The 23,077-nt window shown below is 46.5% G+C and overlaps 1 protein-coding gene across 3 annotated transcripts; it reads right to left on the reverse strand.

Moving 5' to 3' along the window:
• Window positions 1-1,861: 1,861 nt before the first annotated feature.
• Window positions 1,862-22,477, reverse strand: LOC108932634 (echinoderm microtubule-associated protein-like 4). Of its 3 annotated transcripts, none has more exons than XM_018749174.2 (22): window positions 21,921-22,477; window positions 16,407-16,583; window positions 15,323-15,458; window positions 13,976-14,110; window positions 13,706-13,731; window positions 12,736-12,859; window positions 12,504-12,653; window positions 11,458-11,527; window positions 10,837-10,947; window positions 10,571-10,666; window positions 7,235-7,369; window positions 6,967-7,105; window positions 6,693-6,847; window positions 6,478-6,603; window positions 5,920-6,051; window positions 4,835-4,902; window positions 4,646-4,734; window positions 4,437-4,534; window positions 4,209-4,296; window positions 3,879-3,977; window positions 3,592-3,722; window positions 1,862-3,484 (listed from the first exon to the last, which is right to left on the reverse strand). In XM_018749174.2, exons 1-22 carry the CDS (start codon window positions 21,943-21,945, stop codon window positions 3,080-3,082), a joined length of 2,715 nt encoding a protein of 904 aa, XP_018604690.1. In that variant the 5' UTR covers window positions 21,946-22,477; the 3' UTR covers window positions 1,862-3,079. The 3 variants fall into 3 exon arrangements, with proteins under 3 accessions (XP_018604690.1, XP_018604689.1, XP_018604688.1); XM_018749173.2 differs by lacking the exon at window positions 21,921-22,477 and adding an exon at window positions 21,721-21,787; XM_018749172.2 differs by lacking the exon at window positions 21,921-22,477 and adding an exon at window positions 18,705-18,878.
• Window positions 22,478-23,077: the final 600 nt, after the last annotated feature.

Raw genomic sequence — 23,077 nt, forward strand, 5'->3', positions numbered from 1 at the left:
TATGTGGCCCTCGGTTTCCTCGTGGATTTTCCTCCATCGGAAGGTAAGACCACAATGCTCACAGTGATCGACCGGTTTTCCAAACCGTGCCATCTTGTCCTTCTCCCCAAGCTCCCCACAGCCCTGAAGACTGTAAAACTTCTTTTAAATCATGTGTTTCGTCTCTATGTGTCAAGCAAGAGGACTTAAGACAGGAGGTAAGGTAATGGACCCAAGTGTGGGTCGGCTTTATCTCAGGAGGGAAATGTTAGGGCAGACGAAAAGAATGGTCAGAGACAGGCAAAGGTTGTTCAAGGCGCAAACATCGATACACGGGCTAAGCAAGTCTCAGGAGCCGGGAAAATACGCAAGGGTCAGAAGCCAGAAGATCAGAATACAAAGCAGGACGAAGGGGCAAGAAATACACACTGAATCCGCAAAACTGCTAATGGAGGAGTTTGCAAGAATCCGCACCTCTCTGCAGTTACAGAGCTCCCTTTATAGAGGATATCATCTCAGACCAGGAGCCCCAGTTCACAGCCCAGGTTTGAAAGACCTTCTGGCACAAGTTGGGGGTCTTGGTGAGTCTGACATCGGGCTATCACCCCCAAGCCAATGGGCAGGTCGAGCGGCTGCAGCAAGACATCGGTCGTTTCTTGCGGTGTTACTGCTTCTCCAAACAACATCAGTGGGCTCGATACTTACCTTGGACTGAATACACCCCTCTTTGTTCCCTTGGCACCCCAGCTGAAGCAACGTACTGGCTGTGGACACCTGATATAATGACAGCACAGACACCTGGCAAGCCATCCAGGACAACCTCCAACGCTGTACCCATAGGTACAAACAACAAGCGTACCACCACTTGCATCCACTCTCCTTTTTGCCCGGTCAGTGAGTGTGGCTGTCCATGAAGGATCTCTGGTTGAAGTTGCCGGCTAATAAACTCAGCTCCCCGTATATCGGTCGGTTCAAGGTGTTCCGTCGTGCCCCGGTCACCTATAGGCTCCAGTTGCTTCCACAGTTGCGGGTGAATCCGACCTTTTGTGTGTCTCTCCTGAAACCGTGTGCTATGTCCCTTTACCGACCACCCATGGCTTCGGCACCACCCCTGCCAATGCAAGTTGATAGGGGCCCGGCTTATGCCATCCAGGAACTCCTGGACTCTCACTGCAGGCAGGGGGAATTGCAGTACCTCATAGACTGGGAGGGATATGGTCCGGAGGAGCAGTGCTGGGTGCTGGCACAGGATGTGTTGGATCCTGTAATTGTTTCTGATTTTCAGAGGGACCACCTGGACCGGCCGGCACCCAGGCCACAGGGAGTCTAAAGACATGCTGTTCAGGTTCCCCCATAGTGTGTGACTGACAAAGAGAATGTGTTCCACTGATGTATGGATGAGTGACCCATTGTAAGGAGTGTATCTAGCAGTGTAAGTCGCCTTGGTGAATAAGGTGTGTGAACTGATAACACTACATAGAGTTCACTGGAAGTCGCTTTGAAGAAAAGTGTCTGCTAAATAAATAAATGTAAAAGCACAAAATTAGAACTCCGCCGTTGCTGGTCCTAAACCCGGATGAGAAAGGAGGAGGGTTGGGTGTCGGGCTAGTGACCCGTCCCCATAAAACCCATACTGCTAAAGAAACGACGAATATCTCCTCAGCTACTATTCCTGCAAGCGAATCGCTTTGTTTCTGATGATCCAACCTGTATGAGAGACACTGATGTCAAACGGAAGCTTCCTACAGCACAGAGAGGTTTTCCCCGTGTGTTTTCAGAGGTGAAAATGGAAAACATACCTGCATGGGTTGTTGGAGTTGGTGAAAGAGTCCATCAACAGGAAGGGAGTCATTATATACAAACCCAAGAATCCATTCTGGGTTTTATTTCTGAGGAGTGAGGATGCAGATGTTGCCTGTGATTCAACAGCTGCACATCTTATGTTGAAGAAGAAACCCCAGAGGATCCAGGTTCAACTGGATTATGACACGGTGAAGGCGTCCTTCTTCAACCCCACTGAGATGTCACACATCAACACTTTTAAAGACATTTTCACTGATAAACTGTTTCCACATTTCTCTCCTTATTTAAAAAATGATGGAAGAAACTTTGGAGCTCTAAAGATCTGTCCAGTGAAGGTCTCTGGAACTAAAATGCCATCATGGTGGAGATGTCTATAACTACTGTTTTTGGCAATTTATTTGACTATGGTTTGCAGAAGTGTAGCTTTTGAATACTTCAATTTCTACTTGAAAATAATTAATAAGATAAACAAGATCCATCTGAAAATAAAAGTCTACCCTTGAGATTGTTTGACCATTTAAATTTCAGTGCAATAAATGCTCCAGATCACACCCGTACAAATGAGCCATTAAAACACATTTCTGTTATTCTCTTGACTTCAGCAGTTTTCATAACATCAATTATCTCCTGACATTTCCAGATGCATAATAAAAATGGTAAGTTTCATTGTTGTACATTACTTTATGCTGTCATTGCCTTATGTTATATGCTGACATTACTCTCCACATGCCTGTTGTGTCTGTTCTCCTCCTCATCCTCATTTCAGATCCATATTTCATCCCACATCTGCTTGAAAGTGAGACTGGAGATTCTTCAAGTAACTGAATCAGTCCACTTGAAAGCAACAAAAGTCTTGGACTCCAACAGGTTATTCCTTGTTTTCCACAAGGTTCTCTTGTGAAGATGACTCCAGAGTGAGAAAATGCATTCCTCTGCCCTCTAAGAGTCATGCATGTGACCTCGGACTTGCTATATTCAGAGTTCGGAGGAACCGATACACCCGACAGTGAATCAATCTGTAAAACTGAATCAGGACATAAAGCGTTATCTCAGTGGAACATGTACAAGAGGATTTTTGTGTTTACTGGTGTTTTTATCTCAGCTTTAACATGTCTTTGTGTATTTGTTATTTTCCCCTTCCTTCTCTCTCAACAAACTCATCAGTGCTGTTCATGTCACAACAATATGAGTAATTAATGTTTTCTCCCAACATCTCTAAAAGTAGGTTGGCAGCTGCCCACTATACTGCAGTGACATCCAGGTGCCACTAGATGTCACTGCAGCAAACTCTAGCACTTTACAAGGGAAGGGAAGGAGCATGCTCATCAACTGGTGTGGCTGTGTCATCACTCCGCTGCTCCAGGCTGTCTTCAGCACTTAGTGTGCTGCCAGAAGTCGGCGGGGTATCAGGAGAGAGTTTGTGTTGTTCATTTGGTCTGGGCTTAGTGGGAATGACCAAGCTGCGCTGCTGGGTGGATTCTGTGTGTGAAGTTCCACCCCAGTGGGAGGGTCTCTGAGTTACTCCCTCCCCCAATCCCAAGGTAAGGCCCTCCCCCAAGACCAATGAATGGTTCTTCTCCACCACACACCACTGAATCACACTGGTGTCCTTGCCCCCTGTGGTCACTAGATGGCCGTCGTCATACAGGAAGCTGACGTTGGTCACATGACTGCTGTGGGCGCTGTACTTATGGCTCGGAGCCTGCGGATGGAAAATCAGACAGGTAGAAAAGCTGACTGACCTTTCAACTTCATTTTAGACAATTCAGCATCCTGTCAGCACTGAGCTGCACATAAAGGTTGACATGCCTTGGGCCGGGAGCAGGGGTACTGGTACAGGTGCACTTTGCAGAAGTCATCCGCAAGCGCGAGTATCTTGCGGTTGTGAGACCTGACCAGGGCGTTGATGTCTGTACCATCGGAACCCTCGGGCCATACACCTGTATCAAGGAACAGGAATTAATTAAGAATCACCCAGATGAGAAAAAATATTGTTGGTTCTTTCAACGGGTACCAGCACAGTGCTGTATGCCAATAGGATACCGATAACTGAGCCTTCACTGGTCGTACAGTAAACAAGCCAGATGGAGACATACCAAACACCTGGAATCCCAGCACACAGGTGTAAGTGGCCCAGTCCACATCTTTGCACTGTGAGCGGTTCCTGATCAGTGTGCACCCTTTTGGAATGTCCCCTGAAAATAAAAAAATGTTAACAAGGGGACAGAATGATCAGATTGAGAAGAATTAATGACCACAAAGTATTTTTGGAACTAATCTCTCTCTCTCATAGTCTCTCCAGACTACCAGGTGAAGTGACAGTTAGGGTGGGTGTTTCTAAACACAGGGAGATTAACTGATCTGGTTGACCATCCCTGTGAATGGAGGTGAGAGAATGAGGAGCTGTGAACCAGCTGACTGCTCACAGTAAAGTATTTCATAGTCTCCTGAGTTGGACATGATGCAGGTGCTGTCAGTGGACCAGTCAAGATGCGTGATGTAGCTGGAATGACCCTGAGGAAGTTAGACACAGAGAGGAACGTCATTCATAATTATATTTTATATGACTGCAGACTTAAATCAGTGCTTTATTAATGATACTGGAATAAGTGATAATGGACAGTCATTTGCAGCTTATGCAGAATTTGACTCACGGCGCACTTCCCGTGTCTGCTGTACCGTCGCCCTTTCTCCCAAACGGTGTAGATATAAATGAAGTTGTCATGTGACCCCACTGCTAGTAGTGCGCCATCTATGAGGGCAGAGAAGAGGAGGCTAAGGGTGGAGGCAGCGAGTGAAACTCTGCCTACTAGTGGAGTAACAAATGAAGGACAGCTGCTTAACATGACTTGGTTCCACCTACCTGTGGAGTAACGAATGACAGACAGCTGTTCGCTACCATCGGTATGGATAGCAACCAGGTCCCTTGTCTCTGCATCCAAAGCATACCACCTGTCACCAACATGTGTGTCAGGGTCAAAGGTAAAGAGGCCACAGAGTAAACGGACCATTTAGTCCAAACCATGCAATCATCACTGAAACACAAACATACTTTCCTGAGTGAGTCCCAATAGCCACGACAGCACCACCAGGGTGGAAATCTGCACAGTGCCCTGGTTCCTGGGGCAACAAGGAGAGAAACATGGATGAACATCAGGGAAAGACAGGCAGAGAGATACGGAGGAAAGAGCAGTCAGAAAAAGGTGGAGGGGGAGAAGAAATGGAGGCAATAGAGGAAAACTGACAACTGGAGGAACAACAGCTACATTGATATATATGAGTTAAAAATGCTGATCAGCAAAAAGCAACAAAAGATATAAATTTAGAAATCTGATGCAGACAGCAATTTATAGGTATTTTACAGTAATTTTAGTATTTTAAGCAGCACAGTGGATAAAGCCAATGCCTCCCAGCTCCCAGAAGCTATTTGTTTGGACATAGCTTCAAATCCAGCTCTAGGTGTGTGGAATTTGTGTGTTCGCACCATGTTCATAACCCAAAGACATATGCAGAAGAATAGAGTGGGGAATAAGGGGGTGCGGTGGTGCAGTGGGTTGGACCGGGTCCTACTCTCCAGTGGGTCTGGGGTTCGAGTCCCGCTTGGGGTGCCTTGCGACGGACTGGTGTCCTGTCCTGGGTGTGTCCCCTCCCCCTCTGGCCTTACGCCCTGTGTTGCTGGGTAGGCTCCAGTTCCCCGCGACCCCGTATGGGACAAGCCATTCAGAAAATGTGTGTTTGTATACAGTGGGGAATAACTTCCTAAGAAAACCACAGAAGTGGTTTTTATGAGGGGGGGTGCGGTGGTGCAGTGGGTTGGACCACAGTCCTGCTCTCCGGTGGGTCTGGGGTTCAAGTCCCGCTTGGGGTGTCTTGCGACGGACTGGCGTCCCGTCCTGGGTGTGTTCCCTCCCTCTCCAGCCTTACGCCCTGAGTTGTCGGGTAGGCTCCGGTTCCCCGTGACCCCGTATGGGACAAGCGGTTCTGAAAATGTGTGTGTGTGTGTGTGTGTGTGTGTGTGTGGTTTTTATGAGTTTGAATTTAACTCGGTGGAACTGATTCAGCCTCTTTATATTTTGAATGCTCATTCATGTCTCTGTACTCCCAATATGCAGTGCAGATGAATGATGACGAGCTTACATCCAAAAGTTTAGTCCATTCCAGGCAGTGGTCCACAGCATTCCACAGGAACACCTGCCTGTCCTGAGCACAAGTGAGGAATAGATGCTTGAAAGGGTGCGAGGCAAGCCCCCACAGTTCATCTGTGTGAGCCTAGGGACAAGAAAGGTGATGGGGTGAGCAACTACTGTGATGCAGAGGACTCAGTAGACTTAATAGAATAGGCACGGAAAACCACCAGTTATTCTCTATGGATATAGCTGTTAGAGCTTCTTACATTTACATTTATCTGACACAGTTCTCTAAAGCAATTTACAATGTTAAAATTATTACAGTTACAAGCTAACAATTATTTACCTATTTATACAACTGGGTAATGTTACTGGAGCAATTAAGGCTAAGTACCTTGCGCAAGGGTACTACAGCTGGAGATAGTAACTCTAACCACGATGCTATCAGCTATTCTTAAAAGCTTGCTCTACCAGGCTGATGGGAGATGGAGTCCAGAGCCAGTTTGACATGTGAAAAAATAGCAAACCCTGTTTTGACAGCTTTAGAGAGGACAGTCAAACTCCTCACCTGTACTTCTGCCAGGAAGCCATCATTAAACGTTCCTCTCAGTATGAAGTTGCGAGATGTCCCAACAAAAAACTCATCTCCTTTTCCTTCTGCCAGAGCACGGATGGCTCCATATTGGTCAGGGACCTACAAGGGCAGAGAAAGAGCTAAAGTAAGTGGCTGTTAAAATGTAAGATATCAGACCTTGGTATAGTTCAGAGGTTACTGTTTCTCACCTCAATGTCCCTCTCCGGGTTTAGGTCATGGTCCCACAGGATGATCCTGTGGTCCTTTCCTCCTCCTGTCAACAACATCCCATTTCTTATCTGGCACATGGTAAACAGGCTTCCATCGTGAGCCTTGATCTGATGACTGATCTGAAACATGTTCACTGGGTGGGAGGGAAATAGGAAAAGTGAGGAATGAGGAAGAACGAATGAACCAGATTACCTCATGGAAATCCTCCCTTAGAAGGTCATCTGGGAATAGTACAATCTGTCGTGTAAGTACCTTTTGGACCCTTCCCTGGAGCAAGATCCATAGCAGTGCTGCGGCTCCACACCAGCAGAATCCCCCCCGAATCACCTGTCAAGATGTTTCCACTAGGGAGGAAAGCGACACACTGGACAAACTTCGGCTTCTCGTATTTCTAGGAGGAGAGAGTTAGGACAGAAACTGCTCTACAATTAAAATATTTGAGATACTGAGCATGTGTGTGAGACAGAGAGAGAGAAACAGACAAAGAAACAGAGATAGAGGCTTCATCATTTATCCTCACCCCAAAGATGCCCTGCTTGCGGACTAGTGACGAGCAGTTCCAGGTCCAGAAGAAGACATGTGATTTTCCACAAGTGACAATGGTGCTGGTGTCTGTGGGGTGGAAGTCCACTGCCAGCACTGTCTCGTTTGTGGTCTGTGGGGAGGGGGGGTGGAGACATGGGCAGTCTGTCTAATGAGTAAACAAATCACTAACAGACGTATTGACAGTCCTGCCACTAAGAAACGGAACAGAGACACAAGGATAAAGAAGAACAGTAGAGTAATGTATAGCTCGTCCTCGCATGACCAGATAAATGAGTGGAGGAGGGTCTGGTCATGCAATTCACCAAGAATTCCAATGTATCATATATGTGATTTTTTTAACATGATTTGACAGTCTAGGAAAGTCTGGGGAATAAGTATAAAAGTGGCACTTGCCAAAGCACCTTACATTTTCATTTAGCAGATGTGTTTCTCCAAAGCAATGAAAAATGATGTCGCTTTTCTCCAGTGACGTACAGCCTATATGATGATTCCTTACTGATTGTGCATTTAATAATATTGTGGGCTAAATGCTATTACTATTCAATACCCTCATCCTCTACCTCTTATTACATTGGTTCTGGAAAAAACTACTGGGGCAAAAACATTCAATAAATTAGACCTCTGGAGCACTTAATTTGACTCAGGTTAGGGAGGGGGACAAATGAAAAATAGCTTTTAGCACCACCCTTGGACATTATGAGTATCTCATTATGCCATTTGGTCTGGCAAATGCACCCTCTGTGTTCTAGGCTTTCATAAATGAGGTACTGTGAAATCTCTTTAGAAGGGAAGGAGAGATAAATGTAAAAATAAATCATTGTATATTAGTCTATTTCGATTACAGTGTTTTCTCAATCTTATGAGGAATATGCGATGCATGTCATGGAGGTGTTGAAAAGACTATTACAGCATAAGTTATTTGTGAAAGGACAGAAGTGTTAATTTCATAATGACCCTGTGGAATTTTTGGGGTTTATACTGGGGCCCAGAGAGGTGGAAATGGACCCCAAAAAAAGACAAAGTATTGTGTTCTTTGTTGAGCTGTATGCTTTGAAAAACTTGAAGTATTTAAGTGTAAAGAGGTTATTTTTAACCACACACACACACACACACACACACACACACACACACACACACATTTTCAGAACCGCTTGTCCCATACGGGGTCACGGGGAACCGGAGCCTACCCGGTAACACAGGGCGTAAGGCCGGAGGGGGAGAGGACACACCCAGGACGGGACGCCAGTCCGTCGCAAGGCACCCCAAGCGGGACTCGAACCCCAGACCCACCGGAGAGTAGGACTGCGGCCCAACCCACTGCGCCACCGCACCCCCTATTTTTAACCAGCTACTGTATTTTGCCCAAAATCGTTGTCGCATACGCAGGGAACATTACACAACAAGTCTCCACTTCCACTATGAACAGGCCACCTCTGAACACACAAGGATTTTATCGTCTGAGTTCACAATACCCAGTGCTTCAAGTACAGGTTCTCCTGCCTAATGTTTCAAACTCCTGTTACCAGTGTGTTTCTGTACCTCAGCCATTGAACTTACCTTCAGTATTTCCATATCTCCAAGATTTCACATCTGCAAGACCTGATGTTTGAGTCTTCATGTATCACTAACTGTACACTTCAGTTGTTAATAAACTCTTGAGTACATAAGTCCAAGCCTCCATGTATTTATGACAAAAAATTCCATCATATTGATAGAGTGGAATTTGTCCAGGTGAATACTGCTCTAACTGGAACTTTCCTAGTACCCCATGAACCAGGCTGGGTCAATGGACTGGATGCTATAGGTTCTCATGGGAGAAACCACTTTCTCATTCACTATTCAACCCAGATTTTCACCACCACTTGCACTTAATATATCCATAGGGCCAAATGCAACAGAACCCCAACTACTACTCTGAACAGCTCACAGTACAAATGCAAAGGTGCATGCCCAAGTTGCTTGGACTCATGTTTCTTTGGACACATTTGTCATTAGCACCTTCTCGAAAGCTTGTCAGTTGATCCTTCTCATTGTTCATTCTTCTTATTCCTTCCTTGTTCTGAGTTCACCAAAAATTCCCCTTGGCATTTCTCCACTAACCTTTTTCCTTTCTAATGTGTCTAAGCATATCAACAACACTTATTTCCTTGAACCCCCATCTTCAGTGCACTCCTTCCATTGATTATAGTACTGCTGAGAGTGAGGCTTCCTGAATGTCAGTCCATGTCCATCTGCTAAGATCTTCATCTATGAGGACCCAGATATATCAAGTTAATAAAAAGTGACACATGATACTGTACCAACCCAGTCAGAGAGTCTTACTTTTGACACGTGACATTAAACTCAAAACTCTCTTCTAAGAAGCTTAGTCCTAAGTACATCAGTCAATCTAAGGTGATACAAAGAATCAATCCAGTTACGTACCGATTTTAATCGCCTCATTACAGAATCTCCCCGACCTTCCAAGTGTCTGTTCTCAAGTCTGTCAGGTCTACTGTACTCCAAGCTCCTGTTGGGACTTCACATCCACATCTACAGTACATATGACATCCTGGATGCATCTTTCATTTTGACTTTCCTGAGAATATCCTGATCGCACTTCTTCATGCTCCAAGGTTGGTCTCTTTCTCATCATTGGAAAGCAGTTGGAGCCACTCCTGGGGGATACTGTCACTGACTCTGAAAGCAGTACACTACAGGTATACTTCAAGGCAAAATCTCATTAATTGTTACCAACACAACCTGCCTGTCCAAATACACTATACCCAGTGCTTTGAGTATGTGTTTCTCCTGCCTAGTTGCCAAGTTCCTAACTACAATGCATGCCTATTCTACACAATGTGTCATGTTATTGAATGAGAACGGTATGCTTGAAATTCACTTAAAATATTATAGAAATATTTTTTAACAATTTGTGTTCCTCTTTGCCATTTTTTTTCCTTTTTTCAAAAATTCTGGAAAATATATTTAAATATATAGGGTGGCGCGGTGGGTTGGACCACAGTCCTGCTCTCCGGTGGGTCTGGGGTTCGAGTCCCGCTTGGGGTGCCTTGTGACGGACTGGCGTCCCGTCCTGGGTGTGTCCCCTCCCCCTCTGGCCTTACGCCCTGTGTTACCGGGTAGGCTCCGGTTCCCCGTGACCCCGTAAGGGACAAGCGGTTCTGAAAATGTGTGTGTGTGTGTGTGTGTGTGTGTATATATTTAAATATAATATTATGATGCATTTGGATTGTCCGATCATTCCTATATCCAATCATCCAAGGTCTGATCATACATGGATGAACATATATATCACCATAATCACTGGTACCTTAATCTCAGCTATCCTGGACTTCTTCTGCCAGTCCCACACAGTCAGCGTGTGCTCAGTGGAGTCATCAATGACACTTAGATGGCTGCCTGAGTCCTGTGTATGATGGTAGAAAGAAGATGTGTTCATATACACATACAAAATATACACACATATACCAACATTTTCCCTGGCCTGTAAGAATGCCCTGTAGGAGCTCATGGTTTCTCACACTCAGTCTCATGACCCACAATGACAAGCATGACAGGTGAGACACAAAGACTCACAGCTTTAGAGAAAGCCAACGTTGCAACTCCTCTCTCAAAGGTTCCAAGCCCAATGACCTGCAGGGTGGACAGGCTGACCGAGTCCCAAACTCTGACATGGGGCTGCAGAGGCTACGAATGGGGAGCACATTGGCAACAGATGATGAATTTAAAAACTGTTAATTTATCAATAACTATAGTAGTCCCACTAGAAAACAAGCCTCATTGCTCCCTTCAATTGTCTCTAAGTTCTCTCCCATACACCTTGTCTCCTTAACTACTGAATTCAATTTATGTTCAGCAGTTATCAGCAGCTGACAATAATTAGCCAAAGTGAACAGCATTTAGCCTAGCTGGCAATAGTTAGCCACAGTCTGCAGCAGTCTAGCACAAATGGACACAGTTAACAGCAATTTGCATCAGACAGATGCAGTCAGCTGCTGTTAACTGCATTTAGCTACAGTTAGCAGCAATTTGGCAAAAGCAGCTACAGTTAGCTGCAGTTAGTCATATATAGCAACAGTTTGTTGCAGTTAGCTACAGTTAGCAGCATTTTCCCACAGCTAGCTATTTCCATCCCAGAAATGTTATTCATTCCAATGTATATGACAGGTCTGTTTTTCAACTGGTACAGAAAATTACCCTTCCATCCTTGTCCATTCCAGCAGTCTGTCCAGTGGCGATGCGAATCTTATCAGGGTGAACAGCAAGGCTATGAGAAACATAGAGGAAAGCCACAGTTACAACAGAGCAGGTATGCAGGAATGCTCTTCACCACACTTGACGTTCGTAACCCATTAGAGCACTTAAATGCTCCTAGTTGGTATAGAAACTAAGGGGGGTGCTGTGGTGCAGCAGGTTTGGCTGGGTCTTGCTACGTGGTAAGTCTAGGGTTTGAGCCCTACTGGGGGTGCCTTGTGGCGGACGGGCATCCCTTCCACCTTCAGCCTTGCTGGGTTGGGTTTTGGCTCACCGTGACCTGCTCAGAATAAGCGGTTGTATACATTGTGTATGGGGTATAGAAACTCACAAACCCACAAGAGTGAACCCATTATAGAATCAATTTGAATTAGAGAGATGGCACAAGAAATGTTAGAGTGCAACCACCTGCAGACATACATTGGATGAATTCAGACCACCCCTATGTGAAATCAGTCATCCCTCAAATACAACTCACACACACTGGCCTAAGTGACTTGTCCTGGGCAGGGATGTAGCAAGCCAGAGCCTAACCTGGCAACACAAGGCATGGGGCTGGAGAGGGAGGGGACACACCCAGGATGGGATGCCAGTCTGTCACAAGGCACCCCAAGCAGGGCTTGAACCCCAGAGCCACCAGAGAGCAGGACCTAGCCAAGCCCACTGTGCCACCGCACCCCCCACTTAAATATAACTGACACAAACAATTTGACTTCCTTACAAGATGTCAGACAGAGCTACACTTCAGCATGCAACATGAAGCGAGGTAGCAAGTGTGAGAAGATGCTGCTTAAATAAATTACACAAATGTGTGCATTATTTAACAACACATGCACTCATTTTGCCATGACCCTTTGGGCATGTAGGGCAGAGAAGATTACTGCAAAGAAGAAGAACAGAAAAGTGGCTAGAAAAGTGGAGAGCGGTACGGAGGTGAGCCTTAGAAGGGTAAGCAGGACAAAGGACTTAAGGCGCAAAGTGTCAGACACCATTTGACGCAGTCGGTGTGTCCCAGGTAGTGGCGCTGTGTCCTCTCCTCATAGTTGAAGAGCACAACTACTGAGGCAATAAAGTACACGACCTCCCCAGTGGGCAATAGGTGTATGTTGGCTCGGCAGTCACGACCCCTGTAGCCATACCTGGAGGAAGTGGGTTAAGGGGCAAGAAGACACCAGTAGTAAAAGATGAAGGTTGAAGAGAAACCTCAAATGACAAGGATACACCCACTCCAGCTTCAGTGTCTCTGATGGAAGCTCCACACAGATATCTTCATAGTTCTCCACACTGGATGGGATGGACATGGTGATGGGGCGTCCTCGGATGAACATCTTAATATGGTCTCCATCTGTCAGTCAGTGAGTTGTGGGAAAAGTGTTTATTTACTGATGCTTTTATAATGTTAATCTACCTATACCTCTTATTCATTTGTACAGCTGGGTAATTTTACTATAGAAGCTTTAGGGTAAGTACATTGCTCGAGGATACTACTGCTAGAGGTGAGACTTGAACCTATGGCCTGTGGGGTCCAAAGGTAGCAGCACTAACCACTACACAATCAATTTTGGGTGACAGGCTTGATTCCCACCTTTAGCTGTAGTACCCTTGAACAAGGTACTTACCCTGAATTCCTCCAGTAAAAATCACCTAGCTGTATAAATGGGCAAATACTTATAAGTACCTTAATGCTGTAAGTCGTTTTGGAGAAGTGTCAGCTAGATTAATTAATGTAATTTAAAAACACACGAATAACTTAAAAACCAAACCCAGCTGACAATGAAATGGTGTAATGTACTGTGGTTCTTTCTGAGACAGTGTTAAAGCCTCTACACTTCAGGTGTTTCAAGGAGGCTGATAAAACATCAGTGCACTTAAAGAAATCTTTCCAATTTCCATCATGCAGATTTAGAAGGTACACTCTCTCTTTGAGGGCACCAAAAAACTTAAAGCAAGTTTGAGAAAGTGACATCATAAGCCTATAACAGACATATTTGATCCTTACTACTAAGAATCCTCAACAGAGAACATCTCAAGAAAAATGGACAACTCCTTAGAGTCTTCTACTTTCATAACCACTAAATCATTACAGTTAAATGAAACCGTGACATGGTCCCACATTGCCAGAAGGAGGCGAGTGGAAGGCCTTTATGAAATCTAAAAATGCCACTAGAAGAGAATTTGGGGGCTATCTCACCTTGACTGATCACAGGGTCCCAGTGCCTGGAACAATGGGAGAAAAAAGGTCTGTCAGGAGAAGGTACAGGGGTTAAAGATAGAGCCATCATTCCCGCAAGTTCAACAACCAACTTTTAACAAACAACTCCATGACAAAGTAGACTCCCTCCAAGCGAAGCTTCCAGAAACTTACAACACACCCATCAATCCTTCAGTAGCACCCCCAAAACATACATAGTTCCCCTTCAGTAGCCAGAAGAAGGGTACCAGCCAGAAGATCAACACTCACTTCTCCATGCTCTTCGTCCCTTTGGCCAAGAGCTTGGAGGTTGATGCCGCCTTCACCAGCTTTCCCCGGCTCTCCTCCGCCCTCTCCCATGTGCTGCTCTTCGACCGTTCCATCCTTGACCCCCGCTTTCTGCTGCTGCACCCACCAAATCCCACACATGCGTTCAGAAACAAGAGGGAGGGAGAGATAAGGGGAAGAGGGGAAGAGTAGAATTTGCCAGAGAAATGGAGATGAGCCACAGAGATGCCATTTCTAAGACTGTCTCCTTTACTATGTGTTCATTTGACAGAGAGATCTTTTTCCAAGAAGAAACATAAAGCAACACAAGTAAACCCATACATGTGTACCAAACTTTGCATTTATAGATCCCTCAGCGCTTGAGAGAACTGTTTCGTTGAAGCTCAAGAGCTTCAATTTCATTTTTGATGTGAGATAAAGAGAAGCAGGCAATTCTGTCCTTATACGCAAGTTCAACAGAATAGAAAAGGATCCGTCACAGATCAAGCATCTCAGTATTTGGCCTACACAGAGAGAACATACACTGTGAGACCAAAGAAGAAACAGGTCCAACCTTCAGAAGAAAACATGCCACAGTGCGAAATAGTACATCAGAGACAGAGACAGAAAAGGTGGATTGGTAACATTGATCTGATGCTTAATTGAACTGGTTTTTTTCTCACCAGGGGAATGTAATCTACTCAAACTCAATCTCTTCAGCGAGACCAAGGGGTGGAAAAGGAAGCTCAAAAGCGATTAGGAACAAAGAAGACAGTAGTCTTCTGGCATAGTTGTGAGGAGGGTGCCAAAGGTGTTAAGCAGAGGCCCTGAGAAACCTTTGGGCTGGTGAAGACTTCCTGGGTTCTCGGAAATGCCTTGGTGATTGGGATAGGACTGGGGAAAGGGGCAGGGCCTTGAGCATTGATGGGGCTTCACTGTAGGCTGATAGCTTCTCCTTCATCCTGCGACCCTGTACTGAACGCTTGTTTTTCTCTGTTTCTGGGTTGCTGTAAGACATACAGGAATGGTTTACTCCAGATACACCAGGAATTTATTCCTGAAGCATCGATGGACTAGTGAAAAAAGATCATCATCATGTAGCCATTCCAGCAATAAGGAAGGATGTTTGTGACAGTAGACCTGTGACAGCTTTTTCATCCACCCTACATAGGTACCTAAGACAAACATGAAACGGCATACATAACTGTCCTCTTGACAGTTCCCCTTCTTGCCCCTTTTCATCATCAAACTCTGCTTGCGCTCCTGCGTGTACCTGTTTGAGAAGGTGAGTATGCATATCTCTGTACAGTACAGATGTACATGTAAGTGTTTGTAAGTGATGTACTGCACCTCTTGGCTGCTGAGGACAACGTCTCCTTCCGGATGAGGGACACCGAGGAGCCGTTTCTGTGACCCAGCTTGTGGCCGACGGAACTCCCGTTTGCGATGCATGACATGGAGTAGGCCTCACGCAGCATGCTCTGACCTGTAGGGGGTGACAGAGGTTTGGACGGTACAGATTTTACCATATTTTTTACATAGTAATTAACGTCAGTAGGAATGATAAATCGGTTTCTGTTGGTGTCAAATCCATATCTGTTTTAAGATGCTGGCCGTCTATTCTTTGCTGATGCTCTATGTCCCAGTCCGGTATTATGTGATTGAAGGCTGATGTGAGAAGACAGGAAATTCAGGACAGGGGTCTGGAAGCAGCTGGACTCAGGAGACAGGAAAGATGCAGAGTCGAGGGAGAGCAGAAGAAGGAAGAGAGCCAGGTTTCTGACAACCAGTTTTTCCCAAAGCCACACGTATTGTCAGGATGTAAGGAGAGACGATTAGGGAAGCAAGGCTCATTTCGTAACATGACTTATGGGAGATCTGGTGAAGGAGACTCAGGGTTGGGCACATTTGACACAGCTAATAAGAGCCATTGCTAATTCCAGCTCATGGTCGACTTGAGCCAAAGTGCTGTGTGACACAGGCTGGTGGTGACACTGATTATTCACACGGGCTATTAAAGTCAATAACACAGTTACATTCCGATCAGCACACCCCAGGGTTTACAACAGTGCCATGATACAACCTCCTACACACACCGTGTACGTGTGGCGCAGTAGGGAGCAGGGATGCTGCCATGGTAACGGGATTATTCCGGAGGTGACAGCATAATAAGCTAAAGAGGCTAAATCTGTGACAGCAGACAGGAAAAGATCGACATGGAACGTCACGCCTACCCTGGTTGAGCTGGGTAGCTGGGACCAAAATGCCTTGCTGCTAAGCTCAACTCACACTGAGGGTGTTGTACTGAGACACTGGACACACACATATACGCAGTCTGTGGAGTGCGATGGTTTATTCCACGAATCCTGTGACTGGAGCTGAACCCAGTGCTGGGCAGGGATGGACTCAGGGTGGGAGTGTGGGTGGGACCTACCCTTGCTGGGGGTCTTCCTGCCAGGGACAGGCCCCTCAGGGAGCGACAGACGTCTCAGGACATCGGCCAGAGCGGCCTTCATCACCGTCAGCTCATCTTCCTGCTGCTGCACCCGCAGCTCCAGCGCAGACAGGCGGTCCTGCACGTCCGAGGCACTTGCCGCCGAAATGCTGTCATCTTCAGAGAGAAAGACGCACGAAAGTCTATGTTACGGGGCATTCTCATAGTCATTAAGCTTTCGTCCAAACACACATATCATCTCAGGTTCCCCCAAGGACTCTCCATAGTCTCTACATGCTCAGCAATCCTCTGGCAGGAACAGAACCTGCAACCACCTGGATCTCCAACTGCTGGACCATGCTGACTGCCAGGAGCAGTGTGTTAGAGAGAGAGAGAGAGAGGACAGAACAAGACGGGAGGACAGAGACAGGACTGCTTACTGCAGCACTCCTTATGTAACCAATTTTCACCTACGACGGGACTGCATGCATTCATGATGCAACACTGCAGTATTTTACCTTTTTATGTACTTGTATTTGATCAATTCATATGATATATTTCCCCTTTTCCAGCTCAATATTTCACCTATTCCTGAAAAGGGCTCAGTAATGTAACACTAAAGTATGACTTTATGAATTTATAATCCAACATTGCAGCATAATATCACTCCTCAACAAACACGCAGCGATGTAAGAAAATGACTATTTTAGCATATTCCATAAAGTGTAACAGACTTGAGGAATCAAAAAAAAGTCCCCTGCTACAATCTCAAGCATTGACTGCCATGTAATTATTTTTTTACTGTTGGAAAAACATTTTTATTGAGTCAGGAAAGAAATGTTCAACGGTGTTTCAAATCAGTGATATTCCTTCGACGATAAAAAGAAATTATGGGGCTGGTTGTCCCAGCACTGTATGAAATGAAATCACTTGGTCTAAATAACTGAACCTGAGCAGCGTGTGTCTCACACTCAGAGAGCATGCCGGGGAAATCACCTGACACTGAACATCGTCCTGTTTTCTCAGAAAAGAGAAATTAGTCATCGACAAGATATATACAAACACGTGGGGACCGTGCATCACAACTGCGCATCACAACATGGATTTCATTTCAGATAAAATTGAATTTGAGTCATTCTTTCCAGCTCCATCACCTGTAGACAGATGAATCTGCCATGTAGCAATCCAATCTTTCTCAGTCTGCAGTGTAATAGCTTCTCTTAGATGGCAGCTGGGACCAATCAATACAGGCAGCTGGTTTTCCCATGACGCCTTCCACCGTGGCAGCCAATTTCAGAAATGCAAGCACATAAAAATGTCACAGTGCTAAGAGCCCATTGTCTCCCACACATAAAACTGGAGAGCTCTTCTACTCTTGCATTGCTTTGGTACTTTGGGGACTATCTGTCCACCCACCAACCCCATCTCTGTAAATGGGAAGCTCAAAGCTCATGAACCGCCCCCCCATCATCAATACAAGCTTCCCATCAAGAGCACTCACTGCCAACACAAATACTAAAGGCAGAAGAACAGTAATGAGTCTTGCAGGAACTGCTCACCACAGCATCCAACCATCAAGAATGATACACTAATGCTGCTGTGTGATCAGTCTGGTACCACAAAACTAACCACCAGTCCTCCCTTCCTTCACAGAGCCCTGTATGTCTCAGACCTGCATAAAGGTACCATACAGTCTACAGAAAGTGTAGAGTAAAGTCTGAGTACAGTCTAAAGACATGGTGTAGGGTAAGGGTGCAATATAGTCCCCAAACACAATACATGGTAAAGGTAGAGTGCAGTGTACTGACTGACCCAACATTGAGGAAATGTTGACTAGAGTCTTCAAACATGGTCTAAAGGTCGAGTATAGTGTACAGAAATAATGACAAATATAGACAGAGTGTAGTCTTGAGACAGTGTAGAGTAAAGAGAGTACAGTCTACAGGTGCAAGGTAAAGTAAAGATTAAATACATTCTTAAGATGCAAGGTAGAATAAAGTTTGGTTACAGTCTACAGACACAACAGTGAGTGCAGTAGTCTTCAGACACAAGGTAAAAGTAGACTACAGTTTACAGACACAAGATAAAGTAAAGGTACAGTCTTGAGATGCAAGGTAGAGTAAAGGTAAAGTACAGTTTACTGGTTCAGTACCATCTACAGACTTGGCGCAGTCTGTTCTACCAGCTTTCCAGCCCAGCGTACAGAACCTCCACAGAGCTCTTCTTAGTGCAGAACCTAAAGGAGGCCCATCAGATCATGCCTCCTGCCACTTCCTGCACGGTAACAGTGGTCTTTACCCGTGATGCTGTGGTTGTAGGGAAGTCTCGCACCCGTAGTTGAAGCCAGGCGGCTTTGTTCCTCCATGCTCCTCGTTGATGGGGTCCAAACAGTACCCTGACTAGACGGGGTGTGTATGTCTGTGGTCCTGACTGTGAAGTGTACTCTGTGTGTGTGTGTGTGTGTGTGTGTGTGTGTGTGTGTATGTGTGTGTGTGTGTGTGTGTGCGCACGTCAGAGCTCAGTGTCTCTCAGTGACCCATCTTGCTGTCCTGCTTGCAGTTACGAGAGGCACCAAGACACTCCACTCGACCCAAACATGTTACCCAGCTGCTACGTTCCCCCACAACGATCCCCCGGCTGTGTCTCTGCGCCTCCCCTCCCGTGTGTGCGCTACCCTCCCCCCGCTCCGAGCCTTCTGCTCTCTCTCCCACCCCGGACACACCCACGCTCGCTCACCCTCATCCAGCCCAGAGGGAGGGAGGGAGGCAGGAAGGCAATCTGGCTCAGGGAGCCTAAAGCTTCTCTGCCTGCTCTTTAAACTGCAGTGACCTCCATGTAAATTCAGCTGAGCGCAGAGGCATGAAGAGGAAGATCAGGAGGAGGGAGACGAAGGCGAGGCCAGGTCTAAATGAAGAAGAGGTGAAAGGCAGGTCGTATGGGTGCGAGGTGGTGTAAGGAATGGGTCCATTCGAGGAAAGTGCCAAAACTGATTAACAGTCTGACACATTTGATGATAATCTGATTAGTACCACTACCCAGGTGAACCGAAGCACCACAAAAAGACTTCATCACAGAGAGGCAAAAGACCAACATCCAATACACCGAGTCAAAGACATTCGACATGTTTCTGACAAGCAGCCAGATGAATGATAGGATATCGCCATATAGTCACATCAATATTACCATAACTCAACCCGCTGAGACTGAGTACATTTTTACGTGAATACTTTGAGCATCTGACCTCCTCTCTGTTACCTGGATGTGCAGCAGGACTGGCAGGGGTGGCGTATTGGGGGCGTTTTGGGGAAAGAACTGACCCAGATGGAGAAGGGAAGTCAGATTCTGGAATAAAACAACCGAGAGCTGGCAGCAGAGAGAGCGCTCTCCCCGGGTGGAAATCCTTCTCAGCATGGTAACAATGGAGCAGGGCGCGATCACGGGCTGGGGGGGTAAACACCAGGAAGTGGTCTGATGTGGACCCCCGAGGGTAATCTCGGACATTGTCTTGCACCAAACGACTGAGCGTCAGCAGTGTGTTTTAGAACATCATAGGGTAACAGCCCAGGTTGCTCTCACGTTCATTCTTGCTGCACTTTTTTTTTAAAGAAACAGACTCGATGTAGAACGTACACAGGCGCTTGAAAGTATGTGAACCCCTGTTGTATCTCAGTTTTATCATGAAATGGTTATTTAATACGGGGGGCGCGGTGGCGCAGTGGGTTGGACCGGGTCCTCCTTTCCAGTGGGTCTGGGGTTCGAGTCCTGCTTGGGGTGCCTTGCGACGGACTGGTGTCCCGTCCTGAGTGTGTCCCCTCCCCCTCCGGTCTTACACCCTGTGTTGCCGGGTAGGCTCCGGTTCCCCGCGACCCCGTATGGGACAGGCGGTTCAGAAAGTGTGTGTGTGTGTGTGTGTGGTTATTTAATGAGAATCGTTGCTTCTCATGTGACATAATAGGTGTGTAATGACCAATTCCATATGTTGTTTCAGAGGAATTAATGCATGTAATACAAAAAGCAGTGCAGGTGCAAAAATAACTGAAGCCCAAGTTCACTGGTTAAACCAAGTAGGTAAGTAGAATCAGGTGTGTAAGTCAAAACCATTTATTTATTTTATAATTTTACTTTAATAGTTTAAACAAGAATAATTACCATCCCTATAAGGTTCACGTACTTTCTAACAGCACTGTATGAAATACAGTGTCCATAACTCACAATTTGACCAGAACTATGGCTACAGTTCCACCTCCTGTGGGACAAAACTGTTTGATTTCTCATCATACATCCGAGTCCAGTGAGTTCCTCCAGAGAGGAAGACAAACTGGCCAAGGAAACAGAGGAGGGTGCGGGGGGAGCTGCGTGAGTAGCTACACATGGATTCAGTCACCACGGAAACACATTTTTTCACTGTCCATCTGAGCTCCATGGCAACAACCCTCCTCCATATGTCCACATGGTTTCCATGGAAACACTCCTTTTTCTAGAGCCACATGGTCACCAGGGGAAAACCCACATCAAGTCCTTCGTGGGAACCTTTTCTCAAATTACCTGGCCCCCATGTAAACAATGTTAACTCCTGATCTTCCACCCAGTTGCCATGGAAACAAAACAGCCTGCCAGCACATTGTAAACTAAAAGCACCAGGTACCTTGTAGATCTGCAGAACACAAACCTATGAAATATTTATCTCATGTCTGCACTGCGCTGTGGAACGGAGTGAGGTCGAGGGAGTGCAGACCTGCATGCTGACACAGGTGAGGTCATCAAAATGCGACCGACGTGCCTCTCCGAGCACTGTCACGTGTCTCTTATAAACACAAACACCCCTCACAACTTTGCTGATATTTCCAGATATTTTTCCAAAATATAATAAAAAGGCAGGGCAGCTGGTAGTTGTGTGGTTAGTGCTCCTGCCTTTGGACCCAAAGATTACAGGTTTGAATCCCAGCTCCAGCTGTAGTACCCTTGAGCAAGGTACTTACCCTAAACTGCTCCAGTAACATTACCCAGATGTGTAACTAATTGTATGTATCATAACATTGCAACTCACTCTGGAGAACAAAGTCTGATAAGTGAGTCAAAAGACAATTATCATCTATGGTATGGAAATGATTCTCTGCCATCCAAAGAGTAAGAATGCAGCCCCACAGCGCCCCCCCCCCAAGGACACTGTCAGACCTCAACCCCTAAATGGTGCATGTGGAGAAGAGTGACATCCTGGATGCTCTAGATCACATGCCTTGTCCTCGTGATGCTCCTGGTGCAGTGGATTGATGTTGGATTTGTGGTGTGAGGGTCTGTAGGAGATGGAACTCACCCAAAATTCCTGAGCAACCATTAGTTCCCATAAAACTGCAGTGCAAGTGCTTGAGAAACCACCAGCTTCTTTATAACTCACAAAAAGTGTTAAAGAAAGATCAGTGTCACCAAAAACCCAGAAGTGCGTGAGAAACCAGCAATTTCTTCGAATTCCACTGAAAGTACCAGATAAACCTTGAGTGTCAGGGGAAAACTCACCCAAAGTGCCAGAGGAACCATCCATTTCATTTATTCAAAAAAAAAGCTCAAGGCTCAAGTGATGCAGATCAGCTTCTTTGTCCTCCCAGTCCCTGCGCTGCTCTGTCCACGTGGTCCAGCACTGACTGGACACCCTGACCTCCTCCAGTGTCCCACTTCCGCCGCACTGCAGGACTCTCTCTGCCGCTGCTGGTCTCTCCGCTGCTGCTGGTCTCTCTCTGCGGGTCTCAGAGATGCTGCGAAGCGCTGCAGCTCCCGCGCCTTTCGCAGCCCTCCTGCTGCCCCCGTACAGCGGTGCCCCCCCCGTCGCCCCGCCGTTCGCACTTTTCCATCCGTCGCGTGGGCAGGGAGGACTGCCTCTGCTGGGGGTCTGCTGAAGGTCCGGTCGCCGCGCGACGTCCCGCAACGCGTGACAAAACTGGCTGGGAGCGGAGGCGACGACACAGTTTCCAGTTAGATGATGATGATGATGATGATGATGATATATTTGCGGACGCGATTGCGGTGCGAGGAAAAGCCGCGCTGCAGAAACAGGCAGCGCTGACGTGACACGCAGATGCTGTAATGTTTGGGGGGGGGGGTAGAAATCCCGTTTTCAGCGGATCGAAGTGACGCCGCAAAGGATCGCGCACCTGACACCCAGAACTGTGTAGCGGGATGGATGCAATGTAGCTGATGTGACAACGGGAAGCGACTCTGAATAAAATGCCACACTTACTAGGGACAAATTATAAGAGAAAAAAAAATTCTTCGGGGAAAAGTGTCACACAGGTGTGACTGGATCACACACGTTGCGCTTCTTCAGAATGTTATTCTGTTCATCTTCCTCACAACTTCCTCCGCAGGTGTATGCAGGAGGAAAAACACACACACACACACACACACACACACACACACACACACACACACACACACACACTTTCAGAACCGCCTGTCCCATACAGGGTCGCGGGGAACCGGAGCCTACCCGGTAACACAGGGAGTAGGGGGAGGGGGCACACCCAGGACGGGACGCCAGTCCGTCGTAAGGCACCCCAAGCGGGACTCGAACCCCAGACCCACCGGAAAGCAGGACCCTGATCCAACCCACTGCGCCACCGCACCCCTTTGGAGGCGAAATATTTAATACTTATTATTTTCTCTATTGCTTAAGCGCG

This window comes from Scleropages formosus, chromosome 3 (assembly GCF_900964775.1).
Source record: "Scleropages formosus chromosome 3, fSclFor1.1, whole genome shotgun sequence".
Classification (NCBI taxonomy): domain Eukaryota; kingdom Metazoa; phylum Chordata; class Actinopteri; order Osteoglossiformes; family Osteoglossidae; genus Scleropages; species Scleropages formosus.